The sequence below is a fragment of the Myotis lucifugus genome, unplaced genomic scaffold (assembly GCF_000147115.1).
Source record: "Myotis lucifugus unplaced genomic scaffold, Myoluc2.0 scaffold_1, whole genome shotgun sequence".
In the NCBI taxonomy this organism is placed as follows: Eukaryota; Metazoa; Chordata; class Mammalia; order Chiroptera; family Vespertilionidae; genus Myotis; species Myotis lucifugus.
The window spans coordinates 2301838-2321093 of NW_005871049.1; the positions used below are offsets into that span (position 1 = coordinate 2301838).

General features: G+C 54.0%; 2 protein-coding genes across 4 annotated transcripts; both read right to left on the minus strand.

Moving 5' to 3' along the window:
• Window positions 1–7589: 7589 nt before the first annotated feature.
• On the minus strand, window positions 7590–11890 carry DOK3 (docking protein 3). Its single transcript, XM_006109593.3, is given in 6 exon segments — window positions 7590–8224; window positions 8227–8440; window positions 8531–8703; window positions 8796–8895; window positions 10510–10815; window positions 11710–11890. Coding segments are annotated over 6 exon segments (1323 nt in total). The 5' UTR covers window positions 11776–11890; the 3' UTR covers window positions 7590–7760.
• A 1713-nt stretch (window positions 11891–13603) lies between these two features.
• DDX41 (DEAD-box helicase 41) lies at window positions 13604–18676 on the minus strand. 3 transcript variants are annotated; one of them, XM_006081629.3, is made up of 17 exons: window positions 18603–18642; window positions 18403–18513; window positions 17991–18150; window positions 17836–17910; window positions 17692–17752; window positions 17430–17566; window positions 16953–17025; window positions 16706–16859; window positions 16492–16628; window positions 15539–15701; window positions 15293–15424; window positions 14959–15030; window positions 14744–14840; window positions 14457–14606; window positions 14308–14379; window positions 14096–14206; window positions 13604–13946 (listed from the first exon to the last, which is right to left on the minus strand). In XM_006081629.3, exons 1-17 carry the CDS (start codon window positions 18627–18629, stop codon window positions 13810–13812), a joined length of 1869 nt encoding a protein of 622 aa, XP_006081691.1. In that variant the 5' UTR covers window positions 18630–18642; the 3' UTR covers window positions 13604–13809. The 3 variants fall into 3 exon arrangements, with proteins under 3 accessions (XP_006081691.1, XP_023609648.1, XP_014310221.1); XM_023753880.1 differs by lacking the exon at window positions 14959–15030 and having other exon boundaries at window positions 18603–18676; XM_014454735.2 differs by lacking the exons at window positions 13604–13946; window positions 14096–14206; window positions 14308–14379 and having other exon boundaries at window positions 14465–14649; window positions 18603–18676.
• Between the last annotated feature and the right edge of the window lie 580 nt (window positions 18677–19256).

Here is a 19256-nt window from a genome sequence, read left to right on the forward strand (position 1 = left end):
CCGTCCTGTGGCTTTCAATAACGCCGACATGCCAAGGACTCCCAAGTGTATGTCCAGCCCTGACTTCCCCCCATGAACTCCGGACTCTACTACCCAACTCCCCGTCTAATCTCTACTTGGATGCCTCCTACATATCTCAAATCATGTCCCAATTTAAACTAGTGATGTTCTCACCTCCCTACTCCTTCCCCGTCTCAGTAAATGGCACCACCACTCATCTGCCCGACCCAATAAAAACTACGAAGGTATTCTTCCTTTCCCTTCTCTGCACTACTCCAGATTCTGCACATTCCACCTGCAGAATGTGTTCCACATCTAGTCGCTACGGCCACTAGTGTTGTTGCCACATGCCTCGTGTCTGGAAACCTTAATAGTCTCCTCACAGTCTCCCTGCTTCTACCCTTGCTCACTCCAGAATTTTCTCCTCCCAGCAGCCAAAGTGATATTTTTAAAGCAGAAATCATACCACATCACACTCTGCTTTTAGCATCCCTAAAACATTGCACCTAAAATAAAACTGAAATCCTTAAAAGGCACATGACACTAATAAACTGGTTCCACCTCCCACTACTTTTTTCCTTGCTCACTTCACTCCAGCCACAGTGGCCTCCTCATTGTTCCTCCAACATGTCAAGCATCCTCCTGCCTGAGGGCCTTCTGCTTGGACACTTTCCAGCAGGTATCTGCTAAACAACAGGCTCTCTTTCTTTGTTTAGGTCTCTCTGCTCAAATGTTGCCTTGCGGAGCCTTCCCTGATCACAGTCCAAAACAGCACCCCCTGACACCTCACCTGCATCACACACTAGTCCCTTATCCTGCTTTATTCCCCCCATGGCACTTACTATCATCCGACATTATATTCAGTGTTTTTTTATTGCCCTTTGTTCCCATTCGAATGTCATTCCAATGAGAGCAGGGGCTCGTCTGTCTTGTCCACCGTTTCCCCAGGGCCTGTACACAGTGTGAACGAAGGAAGGATGGAGAGAGTGAAACAGCAAATACACAGAGGAAGAGAGGGCAGCCTGGGGGTCCAGCAGTCCTCCAGCAGAGAGGACACTGGCATCCAGTTCCTTGGACCTCTTGTGCAAGCTCAGGCCTAGGTAAAGCTATCAGAGCTCCTGGCATAGGCAGCCCCTGGGTAGGAACAGGCCCTGGGCTAGGACACAGTGCCCCCTGGTGACCAGGACACTTGCGACTCCAAGGCAAGGCCCTGAAGTCCTGAAGGTTTCCAAAGACTTTCTGTTCCAATCTGGTTGGAACCTCAGAGCAATTGCCATGAAACAAAGAGGCTTAGATTTTAAAAATTAAAAAAATTATATTTTTATTAATTTCAGAAGAGAGAGGGAGAAACATCAATGATGAGAGAGAATCATTGATTGGCTCCCTCCTGCACTTCACTGGGGATCGAGCCTGCAACACAGGCATGTGCCTTGACCAGGAATCGAACCAGGACTTGGTTCATAGGTCGACACTCACTGAGCCACGCCAGCCAGGATTTTTTTTTTTTAAATTGATTTCAGAGAAAGAGAAAGAAACACCACTGGGTTGCAACCTGGGTATGTGCCCTGACTGGGAATCAAACCCATGACCCTTCGGTGCATGGGAAGACACTGCAACCAACTGAGCCAGGGCAAGAGGCTTAGATTTTTAATAAAGAAAAGCATGCCAGACTGGGTACTCAGAGACCTGGGTTCCAGTTCTGGCCATGTCCCTGACTCTCTGGGTAACCTCCAGTGTGAAATGAGATTTGCTCAGCTAGCAAGGGGTGGCTTGCACTGTGGGGTGAAGGGGTCCCTACTGCAGCCATCCTTTCGAGGAGCCTCCTCTCAACTGCTCTATTGCCGGCAACCTGATTGTTCATGAAAAGATGTCATCAGGAGTGTCCATAAGTGGGGCCAAAATCTGCCCCCAAATCATGACTTCAACATTTTTCCAGGCTTTGACCTCTGTGGCCACGGACACCCTGGGAGAGCACTGCACAGAAAACACACGTCATCCCTCAACCTCCCTTCACACATGACATTTCGAGATGCATTTTTAAAATATATTTTTATTGGTTTCAGAGAGGAAGGGAGAGGGAGAGATAGAAACATCAATGACGAGAGAGAATCATTGATTGGCTGCCTACTGCACACCCCCCACCCCCACACTGGGGATCTAGCCCACAACCTGGGCATGTGCCCGGACTGGAATCAGACTGGTTCATAGGTCGACACTCAACCACTGAGCTACGCGGGCCGGGCTCGAGATGCATTTTAGATGCCCAGAGTCTAACATCCGGTTGCACTCTTTTTTCTTTGTTTTGTTAATTCTCACCTGAGGATATTTTTTCCATTGCCTTTTAGAGAACGTAGAAGGGTGGGAGAGAGCGAGAGAGAGAAACATCGATGTAAGAGAGACACAACAGGTAGAAAAACCAAGATGGCGGCATAGGTAAACACCGGAGATTGCTGCCTAGCACAACCACTTCAAAAATACAACTAAAAGACATAACGGACATCATCCAGAACCACAGGAAGGCTGGCTGAGTGGAATTTCTACAACTACAAGGAAAGAGAAAAGCATACCGAGACTCAGAGGAGGTGCGGTGCTGAAGTAAATACGAAGGTGCGGAGGTGCATGCGGAGAGGGCTGGCGGCTGAGGACACGATTGTCTTTTTCAATCGGGAGGGAGTCTCAGGCTCGGAGCTCCAGTTCCGGGCGAGTCTCTGGGGACCCAGACTCACACGGGAGAAACGGGACTGTCTGGCATCGGTCGGAACTCGAGGGCAGCTTTCTCTCGGAGGCACTCGCAGCGATTGCCAGGACCTCTGAAGGCAGGATTGAGAGCAGCCATACTGCTCGCTCACTCGGCCCGCCCTGTTGATCCCCTGGGACCCCACCCCGCTGCATATGAAATGCATATGAAAGGCCCTTTGTAATCTGAAAATAACTTAACAAACTGCAGCTGCCCCAAGGCCCCAGGGCAACTTGCATTGCTTTACAGCTGGCTTCTGCTGGATAGCCTCAGGCAGAGGCTAGATTAGCACCTCCTTAGATCCAAGAGCCAGTGTACCCAGTGGTCAGAGTGGGACCATCCAATTACAACTCCTCAGATCTATAAGGGACACACTCAGGGGGCAGACTCAGTGAGCACCAAAGCCCCACTGAAGCAAGTCTTGCCCCATAAGGGTGTCTTCAGCACAGAAGTTCTCCCACCGTAGACACAGCTGATTCTCACAGCCAATTGGCCTGGAGGTCAAATCCTCCCAGTTTTACCTACAACAATCAAGGCTTAACTACAAGACTGTGCACAAAGCCCACAAGAGGGTGCACCAAGAGTGTCTACCTCAGGTAATTGGGACACTTAGCACAGAAAGCCACTCTATCGACACAGCGAAGCATAAAAAATGCCGAGACAAAGAAACAGAAAACAAATGACAGAAATGGAGGAAAGCAAACTGCTGGATATAGAGTTCAAAACCACACTTTTTTTTTTTTGTAGTTTTCTTTTTTTTTTTTTATTTTTTTTATTTTTGGCTAAAAGTATTACAAAGGGTATTACATAAGTGTCCTTTTTCCCCCCCCGCCCTTGACAGGCCCCTGCCCTCCCTTACCCCCCAGTGTCTTATGTCCATTAGTTATGGTTATATGGATGCATACAAGTCCTTCGGTTGATCTCTTACTCCCCTCCCTCCTGTCCCCCAACCCTCCCTGGCCTTCCCACTGCAGTCCGTCAAACAGTTTGAGGCAGCTCTGCCACTGTATTTATTATTGTTCAAAAGTTTGTAATGGTCTTAATTATCCATGAAAGAGTGCGATCATGTGGTATTTTTCCTTCATGACTGGCTTGTTTCACTTAGCATAATGTTTTCCAGTTCCATCCATGCTGTTGCAAATGTCAAAACCACACTTTTAAGGTCTTTCAAGAACTGTCTAGAAGCCGCCGATAAATTTAGTAAGACCCTCGAAAAGACTGGTGAGACTGCCGATAAATGTAGTGAGATCCTCAAGAAATCTAGTGAGACCCTCGATGTTGTGATAAAGGACCAACTAGAAATTAAGCATACACTAACTGAAATAAAGAATATTATACAGACTCCCAACAGCAGACCAGAGGATCGCAAGAATCAAGTCAAAGATTTGAAATACGAAGAAGCAAAAAACACCCAACCGGAAAAGCAAAATGAAAAAAGAATCCAAAAATATGAAGATAGTGTAAGGAGCCTCTGGGACAGCTTCAAGCGTACCAACATCTGAATTATAGGGGTGCCAGAAGAAGAGAGAGAGCAAGATATTGAAAACCTATTTGAAGAAATAATGTCAGAAAACTTCCCCTACCTGGTGAAAGAAATAGACTTCCAAGTCCAGGAAGCGCAGAGAACCCCAAACAAAAGGAATCCAAAGAGGACCACACCAAGACACATCATAATTAAAATGCCAAGAGCAAAAGACAAAGAGAGTATCCTAAAAGCAGCAAGAGAAAGAAAGTCAGTTACCTACAAGGGAGTACCCATACGACTGTCAGCTGATTTCTCAACAGAAACTTTGCAGGCCAGAAGGGAGTGGCAAGAAATATTCAAAGTGATGATTACCAAGAACTTACAACCAAGATTACTTTATCCAGCAAAGCTATCATTCAGAAGTGAAGGTCAGATAAAGAGCTTCACAGATAAGAAAAAGCTAAAGGAGTTCATCACCACCAAACCAGTATTAGATGAAATGCTGAAAGGTATCCTTTAAGAAGAGGAAGAAGAAGAAAAAGGTAAAGATACAAATTATGAACAACAAATACACATCTATCAACAAGTGAATCTAAAAATCAAGTGAATAAATAATCTGATGAACAGTATGAACTGGTGATTATAATAGAATCAGGGGCATAGAAAGGGAGTGGACTGACTATTCTTGGGGGGGAAAGGGGTGTGGGGGGTGCGGGAAGAGATTGGACAATAATCGTGCACCTATGGATGAAGACAGTGGGTGGGGAGTGAGGGCGGAGGGTGGGGTGGGAACTGGGTGGAGGGGAGTTATGGTGGGAAAAAAGAGGAACCAATGTAATAATCTGAACAATAAAGATTTAATTTAAAAAAAAAAAGAGAGAGACACATCAATTGGTTGCCTCCCGCATTTGCCCTGACCAGGGCCAGGATCAAACCGGCACACAGATATGTGCCCTTGACCAGAAATTGAACCCGCAACCCCTCAGTCAGGGCCAGTTTCACTCTTAAATCCTGAGTTTGTGGGAGAGGTCTGCGGTGAGGATGCGTAGTTAGTCTGTGAGATGTAGAGACAGAATTGGCTCACTTAGGGCTGTGGTTCCTAATCCTGGACCCACACTCCAATCACCTGGGGAATTGAAGAAACCACCCTGCTGGACTGAAGCCCCAGCCCGTGGGTGTGGGCCCAGGCATGGGCATCTTTTAAGGGCTCCCAGGTGATTCTGTGTGCACCCACGGTTGAGCTACACTGTGTCTGAGGTCAGAGCTCCAAGCAGAACTCAGGCAGAGGAGGAGGGGAACCAAGTGAAGGAGGGCTGTCAAGTACTGCTGAGAAGTTGGGAGAGTCCAGGTCACAAAGGGAGCCCAGGTTGCTTTTGGTTGGGGGAACAAGGAGGTTGGTGAGCGGATAAAAGCGATGTTATGGAGTAGTGGGCACCACTGGGAGATGAGTAGGTGGCAGGGAATTGGGAGGTGAGAAAATGGAGATGAGAGGACTCAACAACTCTTTTGAGGACTTTCTCTGTGAAGAGGAACAGAGAAGTGGGGAGATGCTGAAGGAGAATTCAAGTTCAAAGGAAAGTTTCTTTTATAGTTGTGAAGTTATAAAGCATGTTGGTGCGGCTGGAAATGATCATGATGACAACGATGGAATTAATGGGTGGAAGAGAGAGGGGACAGCTCCGTTTGCTGAGCTGGGAGGTGAAAGGAGCTGGGGTCGGAGCACAGATGTCTTGGGAACAGGGTACTTCTGTCATAGGCCATGAAGGAGATGGTGCAGATGCTGGTGCACTTGTAGGTGAGGTGGTGGGAGGTGGGGGGTATTCACCTATTTTTTTTTAATATTCTAAATAGACATTTTATTTTGTTAATTATTTTTTATTTTTCAATTGCAGTTGACATTCAGTATTATACTAGTTTCAGGTGTGTGAATGGACAGGGATGAAGGGGAGATGTGAAGGTCTTGAGGAGGAGAAAAGCAGCTACTCTGGGATGCAGGATCTCTGAGCAGCACGGAGAGCCTGCCTATGTAAGGTTTGAGACCTCTCTGGTAAAAACAATGCAATCAGCCTGGTTGCATGAATTTCTCTGGCCGTGGGCAGCTGCCAGGCACAGAAGAAAGTTGGGCCACCCAAGGTCCGGCTTTGCTGGACAAAGATGGAAGGAGAGAGGAGTGGGAGGGGGTGACTCCATTGGTGGAGCACAGAATCTAAGTGGGACAAGGATAGAGTAGTGGACAGCAGCCATGCCCATAGTCAGAGGTCACTGCAGCTCCGGGCAGTGGGGAGGAGCCGCACGTGCCATGCTAGAGGAAGTGGGCCGGAAGGAGAGAAGGAGGTGGCCAGAGGCAGATGCTTGGAAGTAAGATTGTGTCACTGTGACGTGACAATGGAGAGTTACTGTCATGAAGACAAAGCTTTCGATGTGCCAAGGGTGTTGGCAGCTGAGGCAGAGTTGTGGTCAGGAAGCCAGGTCCTCAGGGGCAGGATGCTTGTGTACATGAGGCCCCAGGGTTGGTGACAGGAAGTAGCATGAGGGGAGGACAATAAGGAAGGCACTGAAGTCTTTAGGAGACGTGTTTAAATCCCTCTGATCGGAGGCTCTCTGAACACAGCAATGTTCCCAGTGCCTGGCCCAGAGTAGGCGCGTGGTAAAACACGCAGCAAAGGATTAATGAGTGTATGCCTGATGTGTAATTTGATCTTTAGCCTTGACAGTTGAGGAAACTGAGGCCAGGGTTCTAGAGTGTCTGAGCACTTTTGCTTCTCAGCAGGAGCAGGGTTTTGGGGTGTGCACACATGATGAAGTCCCTGCCACCCACCCCTTCTGCCACCCCCATCACCTTCTCCCCAGCTCCGACTTCCCAGTCTCCAGTTGGGCTCCCTCAGATTTGGCCTCCATGCTGCTCCTTCCATAGTCCGATTGTTCCTCCACTGAGAATGAGACCAAGATCATTGCAGACCAAGATCAGGCTTCTCAGGCTCAGCCACTTACTCCCTCTTTGCCCCTTAAGCGTCTGTATACACACTTTTCCCTTCCGCTCTGTGCCCACTGTGCCCGCCCTTGGCCTGGAAGTCCTGGGGCTCCCTGCCCGCCCGGTGCAGCCCTCCCTGCCCTTCACACGCCTCACTTCTCTGCCCGATTGTCCGCCCCTACTGCACATGGAGCCATAATTACCTGCACCCTGCCCACCTGCTGGCTTGGACTTGCAACCACTGGTAGCAGAGGTCAGGTCCAGGTCATCCATGTCCCTGGAACCCAGCAGAGGGCACTGGTGTCTGCTGCAAAGCATGTGAGGGAGGGCCTGTGTGCCTGTGTGGATCCCAAGCGCCACTACCAGGAGCTGAAGTGAGGCGGTGCGGGGTATGGACCACGAGGCAGGACCAAGAGGGGAGCTAGAGGCTTTATTCTCAGCAGACCTGTACACTATACACTGGAGGGCTGGCAGGGCTCCTCAGGCCACCTGCCTTGGCCCCAAAGGCCAGAGCGGATGCAGAGTTGTGTCCCCAGATATCCATTGTTTGCCCACCCTCTTGTCCCAAGCCAGGTCACACCAGGTGTTCAGGGCCTATCGCAGGGAGCTGGGCCCTTCTTCCGCTCTCGGCTCAGCAGTGTCACCAACTTGGCCTTGAAGCCTGAATGGGCACCAGAGCGGCCAGAGACCCCGGCCTCGTCGCCATTGTCATCAAGGTCCAGCTCCAGCAACCGTCGGTACTGGGCCTCCAGGCTGCTTTCATGGGCTGGGCCAGGCCAGCCCAGGTCCTTGCTGTTGTGGTAGATGGGGCTGGCTGGGGGGCTGAAGCCACCAGGGCCCTCCTGCTCAGGGTCCCCCAGGTCGGGTGGCACAGGGCCAGCTTCTAGGGCACACAGATTCTCGTAGAGGTGCTCAGCACCGGCCAGGGGCCCGCTGGTCCGCTTGCACACGGCAGCGTACAGCCCAGACTCCAGGGGCAGCAGGGGCAGGCTCTGTGGTCCAGGATCGGCCAGGAGCACCCTACGAGAGTCTGAAGGCTCAGACCCTGGGGCAACTCCCGCAGCTCTCCAGGAGGCTCAAGTGAGGGCAGGGAGGTGGCCCGAGGCAGGGGGCAGGGCCGAGGCCCCACCAGCTCAGGCAGCCGCTCCTTCTGGCGGGCGATGGCCGCAGTCACGACCCCGCACAAGTCTCGAGCTCGGGGGCTGCTGAAGGCGAAGAGGCCCTCGCCTGAGTCACAACGGCGGCCAGCTTCGAAGGAGAACACGTCCTGGTCATGGTGACATGGCGGTCAGCTGCCAAGGGGTTCCCCCATCTCCCACTGTCCCTAGTCCCCCTCCACTGCAGGCCAGTGCCTCACCTTGTCGGAACCAAACTTGCGCAGGAAGTGGTAGGGCCAGGTGTAGAGGGCCTGTGGGCTGCCTGGCTCGCTCAGCTGGATGGCATCTTGGCCCAGCAGCAGGATATAGGGCCCCTTCAACTGGCAGCGGGTAGCTGCCTCTGTCCTCTGCACCACCACCGGAAATGTGCCCACTGCAAGCAGAGGGTGCAGACGCTATGGTCCCCCAGAGGCCCCAGCCCTGGGTGTGGTGGCACTGAGGCTGCCCTCCCCCTCCCTGACTCACCTTCCTGCCAGGAAGAGTAGATGGAGTTCTCTTCCATGGGGACCAGGCCCCGCTTGGGAGCCTCCGCTTCCCCTGATCCGGAGGAAAATTCCCCTGTGGCCTGGGGAAGGAAAGGGTCAAGGTCAGAGATTAGAGTCCCACCCCCCCAGCACCCCCGGCCCCCAACCTCTTCCTGCATCCTTTTCATGTGGAGAGATGTCACCTGACACACTGCACTACCCTGGGCACCCCTCTGAGCCGATTTCGCTCCTGTAATCTTACTCTTCCCCCTGGGAGACTGAGAGCTGTACATCAGCGACACACAACAGGATGGCCCCTCACCCTTGCGTTAGGCTAGGGACCAGGCCAGCCCATGTGTGTCCCCCATAGCTTAGAGTGGTGAAGGGGCTTTGGGGGTGCAAACAAGTGAACTGGCCATTCACTCCTCCCCAGTCCTCTGGCTCCATCTCACCCCTCGCTACCCCTAGTTCCTGCATGTAATTCACACTGATCTCAGCACCTCAACCATGACCACCTGGCCCATGGTAGCATGGCCAGGGCCAAATGCGGTGGGTTCCTCGCTGGTCACCTTGCTCCTATTCATTTCTTTTTCTTTTTTTATTGTTTTTAAATAAAAAAACTTAAATACACAATATAAAAGTTACCATTTTAATCGTTTTAAAGTGTATAATGCAGTGTTTTTAGTAAAGTCATCAGGTTTGCAATCAAGGTTGTGCAATCATCATCTTTATCTAGTTCCAGAACTTCCCATCACTCCACGTTAAAACCCTGCCCAGCCCCTGGCAAACACTAAGCTGCTTTGGGTTCTATGGATTTGCCTAATCGTACAATAGGTGGCCTTTTGTGCCCTTAGTTTAATGTCTTTGAGGTCCATCCACTGTGAAGCACGGCTCACTGCTGCATTCCTTCTTATGGCTGAGTAATGTTTCATTGTACGGACAGACACGTTTGGTTTCTCCATCATCAGCTGACAGACATTTGGATTGTTTGGGCTTTTGGAAATAGTGCTGCTCTGAACATTCTTGCGTATGTTTTGTTTGAACATGTTTCAATTCTCGAGAGACTTGCTGGGTCATATGGTAACTCTTATGTTTCACTTATTAAGGAACCCACCAGACTCATTTCCTTTTGGCCCATTACAGACCCTGTGAAGCTTTAAAACTCAGTCCCTAGCTCAACCCCACCAAAGGCTTCTCCTCTCACTCTTAATAAAACCCCAAACTCCACACGTGGCCCAAGGTGGTTTCAGCTGGCTTCCACCGGACTCTCACCTCGCCTCCCCTGGGCCCTCCCACTCCTTGCCCTCCAGCCAAACCGAACTTTTCTCTGCCTCAAGGCCTCTACCGCACTGCGCTCCCTCCGTCCAGGACACTCCTTGGGCCTCAGTGCCTGGGACACTCTCCTTAGATGTTTGCCTGGTGGGTTGTCCTTCAGGACTCAGACCTACTGTCCCCTCATGAGAGGCCTCCTTACACCATCCTGCCTAAGGCCCCCTGGTTTACTCCTGGTCCCACCCCTGCCTTTCATTTTCTCCATCGCATGTATGGCCATCAGATTTTTTCTGTGGTTTCTGGGCTGTTTCCCAGGCTCATAGGTACTTGGCAGGTGCTTGCTGAGTGACAGGATGTGAGTGAATATGGGATGAATAAGAGGGAGGTGAGCTGGTCCCCCTGGGGCCAGACCTGGGTGCCCGGCCCGCTTGCCCTGTGCTCACCGGGAAGGCCAGCTGGCAGATGGGGCCCATCCATTCCTGGCGGTGCTGTGCGGCCAGCAGGTGGCTTCTCTCGGTGGTGGTGAGCAGGAAGGCACCAGTGTCCCGGGGGCAGCTCTCACCATCAGCTGGCAGCACCGACACGCAGTCGGCCAGGCGGATGACCCGCCGCTCTCCCCGTCGGCTAGGACCTGCAGACCTGTCACCTGCTGGCCCCGTGCCACCATCCCGGACTTCCCAGCTCTCCAGCCGTGCCACGCCTGATGGGCCACCTGCATAGAGCAGACCCCACACCTTCCGCCAGGACTTCTGTGGGAGATGAGGATGGGGGTGAAGACCACCGCAGCTCACTCAGCAAACACTCCTGGTCACCCAGGCTGGCCTTCGCCTCCCCCAGCTCCTCAGGGCCTCAGAGGAGGAGGCCTTGCCACAGCCAGCCCAGCAGGGGGAGGAGTCTGTGCTTGGGGTCAGTCAGCCCTGGGTTAAATCCACCCCACACTTTCCTAACTGGTACCTCCTTAAGACTAGTGACCTAGTCTCTCAAAAGGTCATGACAATGTGAGGCTGGGGCTTCTACTGGATTATGTCTGTAAAGTCTCCAGTGGCTGAAACAGACCACTTGACACTGCCGTTCTGTTGGTGCCCAGCCCCCCCCCCCCAAAGGTCACTTGGGCCACAGGACAAGGACTGTGGCGGCAGGGAGGCATTCTCATGATGGCAAGGAAGGAAACATGCAAATAGTGTCAAGCAAAGGAAACAGACCATTTATCTGCCTGGGCAGCAGCTGCAGCTGAGCTGTGGGGGTGCAGAGCCTGCTGCCTGAGAAGTGAACCCCCTACTATGTCCCATGACAGGCTGGGAGGAGCCGAGCCCTCTTCTGCAGGGTGGGGTTCCACCTCTGGGGTCTCCTTCAGCTCATCCCCTGGCCCTCCGAAGGGTGGAAGGCTGTTGGATTAGCAAGCCTCCCGGCTCTGCCCTGCCCCAAGGTTTGTGTTCTTAGACCCTCCTGACTCTTGGCTTCCCCATCTATAAATGAGGCAGGGTCTCCCCAGGGCCCACTCAGGCTCAGCTCTTCTGCTCAGGCAGAGGATGGGCCTCTCTCCCATCCCCACATCTGGGTTAGCTCCCCCACCCTGATTCCCATCACCATTCTCCCAGGTCCAGGCGTGGAGGCCCAATTATCCTGGGCAGCCAGGTCCCCACCTTGCCAAACTTGACGTGCTGCTGGTACAGGATGCCATCCTTGACGGGGGTCTCCAGAGGCTCCATGGCCGCGGAGGGCCGGAGGGCCACCACTCCGAAGGCCTGAGGAGACTGGTGACAGGCCGAGGGGAACTCCTCACACTTCCCCTTCTGGCCACTTCCCCTCCCTCTGTCCAGAGAGGCAGCTGCATGACTGGGGGAGGGGAATCCCTTCTTCAGTAAAGGAGCTAGAATAGGGGGTGGGGGCATCACATATTTCCACCTTAGGGTTGCAGCGGGCCAAGGTGCTCAGCCATGCCTGGCAGAGGCCTCAGACCGCCTGAGGGCAAAGACCCATGCCTGCACCTGGGTCACTGGGTGTGAGTGAGCGTCAGGCCCACAGGCTGGCCCCCCAGTCATGGGCTCTGACACCTTCCCTGATCCCTCAGGGGGCAGTTGTGCAACCTGGGACCTGCATTCCCACAGCCAGACTGGCGAACTTCCTTTCCTACTTGCAACCCTGGTTGGTTGGCTTATCCTTCTATCAAAATATTTTTAATATTCATTTGCTCCATCTTCACAGCCCCTAATGCCAGCCTGAATATCTCCCTTTGAATCACCACCCCACCTGGGCGCACTCATCTCTCCCCTTTCTAAACCTTTTCTGGCTTCCCACTGCCCTCAGGTCTAGCCTGGGCTCCTCAGCCCAGCACTGCAAGGTGTTGAGTCCTGACCCCAGCCCACCCCCTCCAGGGCACCCCTCATCGTGTTCCTCTGGGTGCCAGCTGCTTACTCTGGGAGGACTTCCCTCACCCCTCCATGCTGTCTGAGCGCACAAAGGCCCCAGCAGTGTGCCCAAGTCCTCATGTGTGGCTCTGGCCACCTGAATGTAGGTGGCATGTCCCCAGTGGGCCCCCAGGGAGCTCATATGTTCTTTTTAAGTTTTGCTTCCTGCTGGGGGCCTTTTTATTTTTTTTTCCTTTGCCTTGCCTTGCTGGAGGCCAGTAACTTGGCTCTGAACGTGGGCCTGAATTCTGAAAACAGCCTCATGTCATTCATTCAAAGCCACCTCTGGAAAGGAACATGTGAACAGGCTGAGGAATATAATTTGGGGGTCACATATGGAGTGTGTTGCTTCTCAGGCAGGACATTTTTTCCAAGTCCTCCTGCACCCGGCTTTGTGCCAAACATGGACCACACAGCCCGGAGCCCAGCCTTACAAACACAACCCTTTGCATTCTCACCGCCATTTCAACAATGAGGAAATCAAGGCTCAGACATTAAGTAACTTGCAAAGGCCACACACCAAGTGACAAACATGACTTGAGCAACTGCTGTCCTGCTGGGATAGCATGTGGCCTTGCACACGAAGTGTCTGACCGTGCCGGTCCTCTGCCTACCCCTTGCCAGATGTTGAAATCCTGGTCCATTTATCAAGATACTCGTGACTGCTGCCCATGTTCATTACATCTGATCTCTTTCCTCGTCACCGGTGAGCTGCCCAGCGGAGAGCTTGGCACAGAGCATATCAAAAACTGCTTGTAGCCTGAGTGGCAGTCCTGTGGCACCGGCTGCTTCTCAGCAAACAGAGCGGAGGGTTCTATACCAGGAACAGGGGGCCTGAGGCAGGAAGTTGCCTCTCAAGGGGCCCTAGGAGCTTTGCACAACCGTCAAGGAGGAGGCTGGAGGTTATGACAGCCAACCAGACACACAAAAACCCAGTCAAGGATTTTGCCTTGTCTGCCAGTGTGGCGCCTCCGAGTCATAAATAAAGCTAGATGCCTCCTGCCACAACCAAGCCGTCTGGGTGTGGGGAGAGACCCAGGGTCTGCCGCAGAGGGCTCCAGAGGTCAGGGGGTGAGGTGGCCAGGAAGTAATGGGCAGACGAGGTGAAGCACAGAAGCAGGGCTGGGGCTGAGACTAGAGAGGCTTGTGCTTTAATGGCAACTGGGATAAAGGGGAACAATCATAGTAATTCCAGAGGCACAGAGGGCAGGCAGCCAGGCCCAGCCTAGCCCAAGCCAGCTGGGCCGAAGATGCTGGCTTCTTGTCCAGGGTCTGGCGTGTGGGAGGCAACTGGAACCCAGAGACTGAGGCCTCTTGGAGAGGGATGACAGACGGCTAGAAGTCCATGGAGCTGTGAGCCAGGTAGTCCTTGCGGCCGATGTTGCTGACCTGTTTGGTCTGCATGGCCTCGAGTTTGGGGCAGTCAGTGATCCGATGGCCCAGGCCCCCGCAGAAGGCACAGCCTCGTTCATCTGGGGGCATAGGGAAATGGAGATCAGCATGGTGACAGGGCCAGGTTCTGTGCCCCAGACCTTGTCCCCCCACCCAACCCCCCCATCCACTCATGCGCAGTGTAGACTTGTTTCCTGGTGTTCCTGTCATGCCCCCGCTTCGCAGTCACCTCCGATGACCAGCATGGACTCGTCCCCACAGTGCAGCACTTGCAGCACAGGTGGCACCTTCTGCTTGGCCTCCAGTAGCAGGGCTTTGAGGTCCATCAGCACTGACTCATCTGTGGGGGCAGTGGGGAGTCATTAGGTCCAACCCTGGGCCCCGTAACCAGGACCTGTAGGACGCGGGAGACAGCTGTGGCGGCCCTGGCAGTACACTCACCGCAGGCCTTGTTGATGAAGGTGGTGGCGATGCCTGTGTTTCCTGAGCGCCCAGTGCGGCCTATTCTGTGCACTGCAGAGAGGAAACGATCTTTGGCCCACTGCCCAGGTCTGGGGCCTAGCCCGCACCCCAATCCCACAAGCTCCCACCGTAGTTCTCAATCTCCTCAGGCATGTCGTAATTGATGACGTGCTGGATGGCAGGGAAGTCCAGGCCCTTGGAGGCTACGTCTGTGGCCACTAGAACATCCTTCTTGCCCTCCCGGAATGCCTCGATGGCCTTGGTCCGTTCCTCCTGGTCTGGGGAGGGTCAGGCGGGAGCTGTCAGGGTGACAGCAGGAGCCTGGGGAGTAGTGGTAAACCAGCCAGGCAGGAAAAGGGTTAGGTGAGGGCTGCTATAGCAGCCAGGTTCAGGCATACACATATGCCATCCTGACCTTTGCCCCCATGGATGGCCACGGCCTCAACCCCCTTAAGCAGCAGGTACTCATGGATGGCATCCACATCTGCTTTCTTCTCTGCAAAGATGAGCACCTGTCCAGAAAGGCCACCTCGTCACAGGGAGTGCCTCCACCCAACGACCCCAACCTTCCCTAGCATGCTGCCCCTATTGCCCTCTCCCCTCATCTTGGGGGTCCTGGGCTGCACTCACGGGCGGGGGTGTCTTCTGCAGGCACTCGAGCAGATACACCATCTTGGCCTCCTCCTTCACATATTCCACCTCCTGCCACCACAGGAGCTAGGTCAGGTGATCCTGAGGACAGGCTCACCAGCCACAGTGCTGCTGCAGAGGCTGGGCCCCCCAATCCCGTCTAGGTGATTAGAAACCTCGTGCACCAAGGGCTGGACACCCTAAGAATGTTTCCTGCTAAGGGTTGAGGCTTTGAATGGAACCCCTAGTGCCCCCTAGGTGGACCACCCACCCTGCTCCAATCAGCTTCAAGGGAGTCTCGCTAGACCCAGCCCTCAGTGGTGAGACTGCCCACCTGTATGACATCTAGGCTGGCGGCCCCAGCGCGCCCCACATTGATCGTGACAGGCTTCACCAGGGCACTCTTGGCAAAGTTCTGTATTTTCTTCGGCATGGTGGCACTGAAGAGCAGGGTCTGTCGCTGGCCCTGAGAAAGAGCTGGGGCTGAGGGCACATGGGGGCTGGGGAAGCTAAGCAGCTGGGACAGTGGGTGGGCAGCCCTGAGGGTGCAGGAGTACCCTGGTCAGGCAGGGACGGGTACCTTGAAGTAGGAGAAGATGGTGCGGATGTCACCCTCAAAACCCATGTCAATCATGCGGTCAGCCTCGTCTAGGGCCAGATAGCGACAGATGTCTAGGCTGACCATCTTCTTTTGCAGTAGATCCATGAGGCGCCCAGGGGTGGCCACCATCATGTGCACACCACTGGGGACCAAGAGAGACCTGAGGTCGGGCCACCTGCTCAGCCCTTCTTAAAGGCTGGCACTGTGACTCCCCCCACTCTGGCCTCCTTCCTGTCTCTCCTCACCTGTCCCCTCCTCATCACTCCCACCACTTTGCCCTGGGTTCAGCATACGTTTCTACTGGAACAAGCTGCAGCCTTCTCGACCAATGCTGTCTATATTCCGGAGCTCTTCCCACCCATGTTTTGACCTCTGCCATTCCTTCTCCTGGGTCATTCCTCCTGGGGGGCTGTTCTGAATCTCCAAATAGCCTCAACCTGCACCCCCCCAGCTCCCTCCATAGGCCTGGAAGGGCTCACTTTACTGGCATACTGAATTCAACTGTTCTGTATCTTCCCTGAGATTGGGATGTCTATCAAGCAGGCACTGGGTGTGACCTGTCTGTGACCCCAGACAACTGGTGATATCTACTGGGGACTGACTGCACTGTGTGGAAGAGCAAGGGTCCAGCCCTGCCCCAGTGCCTTAGCCTCCTTGCTGGACTACATACTGAATGACCCTAACCTTTCTGAACACCCCAGGCCCACCACCTTTGTCTTTTGCCTGGAATGCCCCAATCCTCTGACTTTCCAGATGCCTCTGTTCCAGTTACTATGTTCCCACAGTCCCTCACCACATCCCCCTGTCCCGCCCCAGCTGACCTCTTGCATGAGACTGGAGCTCTTTTAATTAGGCCTCTGCAAGGATCTGCAGAATAGCTAAAGTTCTAGACGCTTTGGGGAGGCCCTAGGGTGAGGGGTGCTTATGCTCACTGTCGGATGGTCTCCATCTGCTCTTTGACAGACATGCCCCCGATGCAAAGTGCGCAGCGCAGGAGTGGCGAGCTGTCCTCCTGCAGCAAGCGGCAATAATACTCCAGGATGCCGTGGGTCTGCCGGGCCAGCTCTCGCTGCAGATACAGGGGCAGGGGCTGGTACCAGAAGACAGTCTCACTGGTGCCCTGCCCTCCAGGCCAGCCTATTTTACCGAGGGACAGATAATGAGTCCATAGGGCCCTTCACGCTTGGAGAAAGGTAATCTCTTTTCTTGTTCCAGGCAGAACATGATGACAGGCAAAGTGAACACCAGCGTCTTGCCTGAACCCGTGAAGGCGATGCCTATCATGTCACGGCCGGACAGACTGTTGGCAGAGGACAGGTCTGCGGGTCAAGTTCAGCAGAATACAGGAACTGCCCATCACTGCCCTCCTCAGGGCCCCCAGGTCCACACTCACATGGTGGGGATACCCTGGATCTGAATAGGCGTTGGGTGGTGGATGCCTTTCTTCTTCAGGCCTCTCAGGATAGCTATGGAAAACAACCCTGACATCACTCTTTCGTCTCACAGGTGCTTTATCAGGCCCCAAAGCCGTAAAACTGCCACCATTCCCCTCAAGTTACAAATGACGAAACATAGAAACAGGAAGAGGGAAAGAAAAGACTGACAGAGAGACCTGTTCAAAGCTCCTAGGCTAAATGGAGACAGAATTCACCCCCAGATCTAAGGCCAGCCTCACTTGTCCAATTAAGCTTCCTAGTGGCACAGAATAGTGAATATCTTCAGCTGGCACAACTGAAAAAGGAGCCTAAAGAAACCCCTCCTCAAATCCCCCCATCCCCGCTGGCTATGCTGCTGAGCTCAGTGGGAACTAGGACACAACCTTACAGACATTTAACTACCAAGTGTGATGCCACTCCCACTCCCCAGGTACCTGCAGGAAATTTCATTTCCTTGAAGCTCTTGATGGGTGGTGGGATACCATCTCCTTCCACCAGGATGTGGTATTTTTTCCGTACACGCTCATGCCGCTCTTCAGACATACTCAGGATATAACGGGGAGGTGTCCAACTGTGAGTGGTGGTAGGGGTCAAGAGAGGCCCTGGACATGGCTGCCTTTGGCATGTGCCTGCCAGTCTCAGCCACAAACTATTCCAGGTAAGGGTAACTGCTCTTCCAGAGACTATAAAGTATACCTGGTTTTGATTGGATCATCATATGTGATTCCCTTGGCCATCTCCTTCACTGACATCAAGGCTGAGAAGAGAGATGTGGCTCAGGGCTGGCTTCTCCTTCCCAGAGGCCAGGCCACTTCCTCCCTGCCCAGGCTACAACCATACCTCGGCCCTCAGCCACACTCTCCAGGATCTTCTCCTCTTCCTTCAGCTGCTTTTCCTTGGCAGACTCCTTGCGGGCTGAGGAGAAAAGCAGACAAATGTCAGAGAGACTCCAAAGCAGTGCACCACCCTGAGCCTCCCGCCACTGCTGAGCCCACCTTCAGCCTTCTCTTTGAGGTGCTGGTGCTGGTCCAGGAGGCTGACATTGGACTGAGGGCCCAGAGGGATGTCGTCCTCATCTCCCCGGTGGTCACTGCCACTGTCCTGCTGCTCCTCCTCCGCAGCTCCCTTGCGTCTTCGCTGTAGCAGCTTCTGGAGCTGAGGGTCCAGCAGCGCCCCTCAGAGCCAAGCCCGACACAGAGCTGGGCATCGCGCCCAGGGGCTGCGGCAGGATCCTGGCTTTGGGAGAAGATCGTGCCCCGAGGTGCAGAGCTGCTCTACCCCTCAGATTAGATCGCCAGTCCCTCGGGTTGTGCCTGAGGCCACGCTCCCGTGTAGATCCCCTCACTCCACAGACCACCGAGAAACACCCACCCCTACTCTCATTCCTCCTTAGACCCCGGCCCTCACCAGCAGCTGTCGGCGCTGTCGCAATGGCACGTAGGGCACATAGTCCTCGTCGTCCTCATCCTCCGCCTCGGAACGGCTTCCTGCGGCAGTCGCCTCGTCGGTACGAGCCCGCTGCAGAAACCCAGCAATCAAGCCCGGAACCCCTTCCTCCCCATCTTCACGGCGGCTCGCCACCCAGGGGACCCCAGCCTCTCTCCCACCTTCCGTTCCGGTTCCGAATCCTCCATCCTTTTCTGCACGCATGCGTCCCACAGCAGAAAACCCCGCCTTACCTCTGAGATCCAACCAGATGTGAAGAAGCGGACGTCGGCGCCTAGCAACGACCTCTGAGTGACGGATCGCGCCGAGGGACAAACTTTCTCCTCAGCCGCCGTCTTGTGGGGCGGCGTCTACGTTCTCCCTGTGGCAATGCAGCTGGCAGGGCTGAGGGCAAAAGCATCGGGCAAAGCATTGTGGGATACTGGAGGATTTGGAGCATGAGCTAAAGGCTCACACTGAATCCGGTAGCAGGGGTGGTGGCCCGAGTGAAGACCGTCGCTCAGAGCATGACGTCATGGCGCACGCACGCCGGCGGTCACTGCGCCCTCTAGTGGTTGGGGAGCCCAGGGGCCGGGCCTCCATCCCCCGCAGGGCCGAGCGGGCAGGGTGCGGCTTGCCGAGTGACTCAAGCACGGCCGCTCTGACTGGTGTCCTCTTCTGACACACCTATGCTCCGAGTAGTGAGTGGTAAATAAAATGCTGATGACGGTGGTTTTCAATTGAGGGTCTGTACATATGTGTGTAAGCTATTATTGTTGTAAATGCTGTAATAGCGTTCAGAGGGAACCTGAGGCGACTTGGAGGTGACACTGACT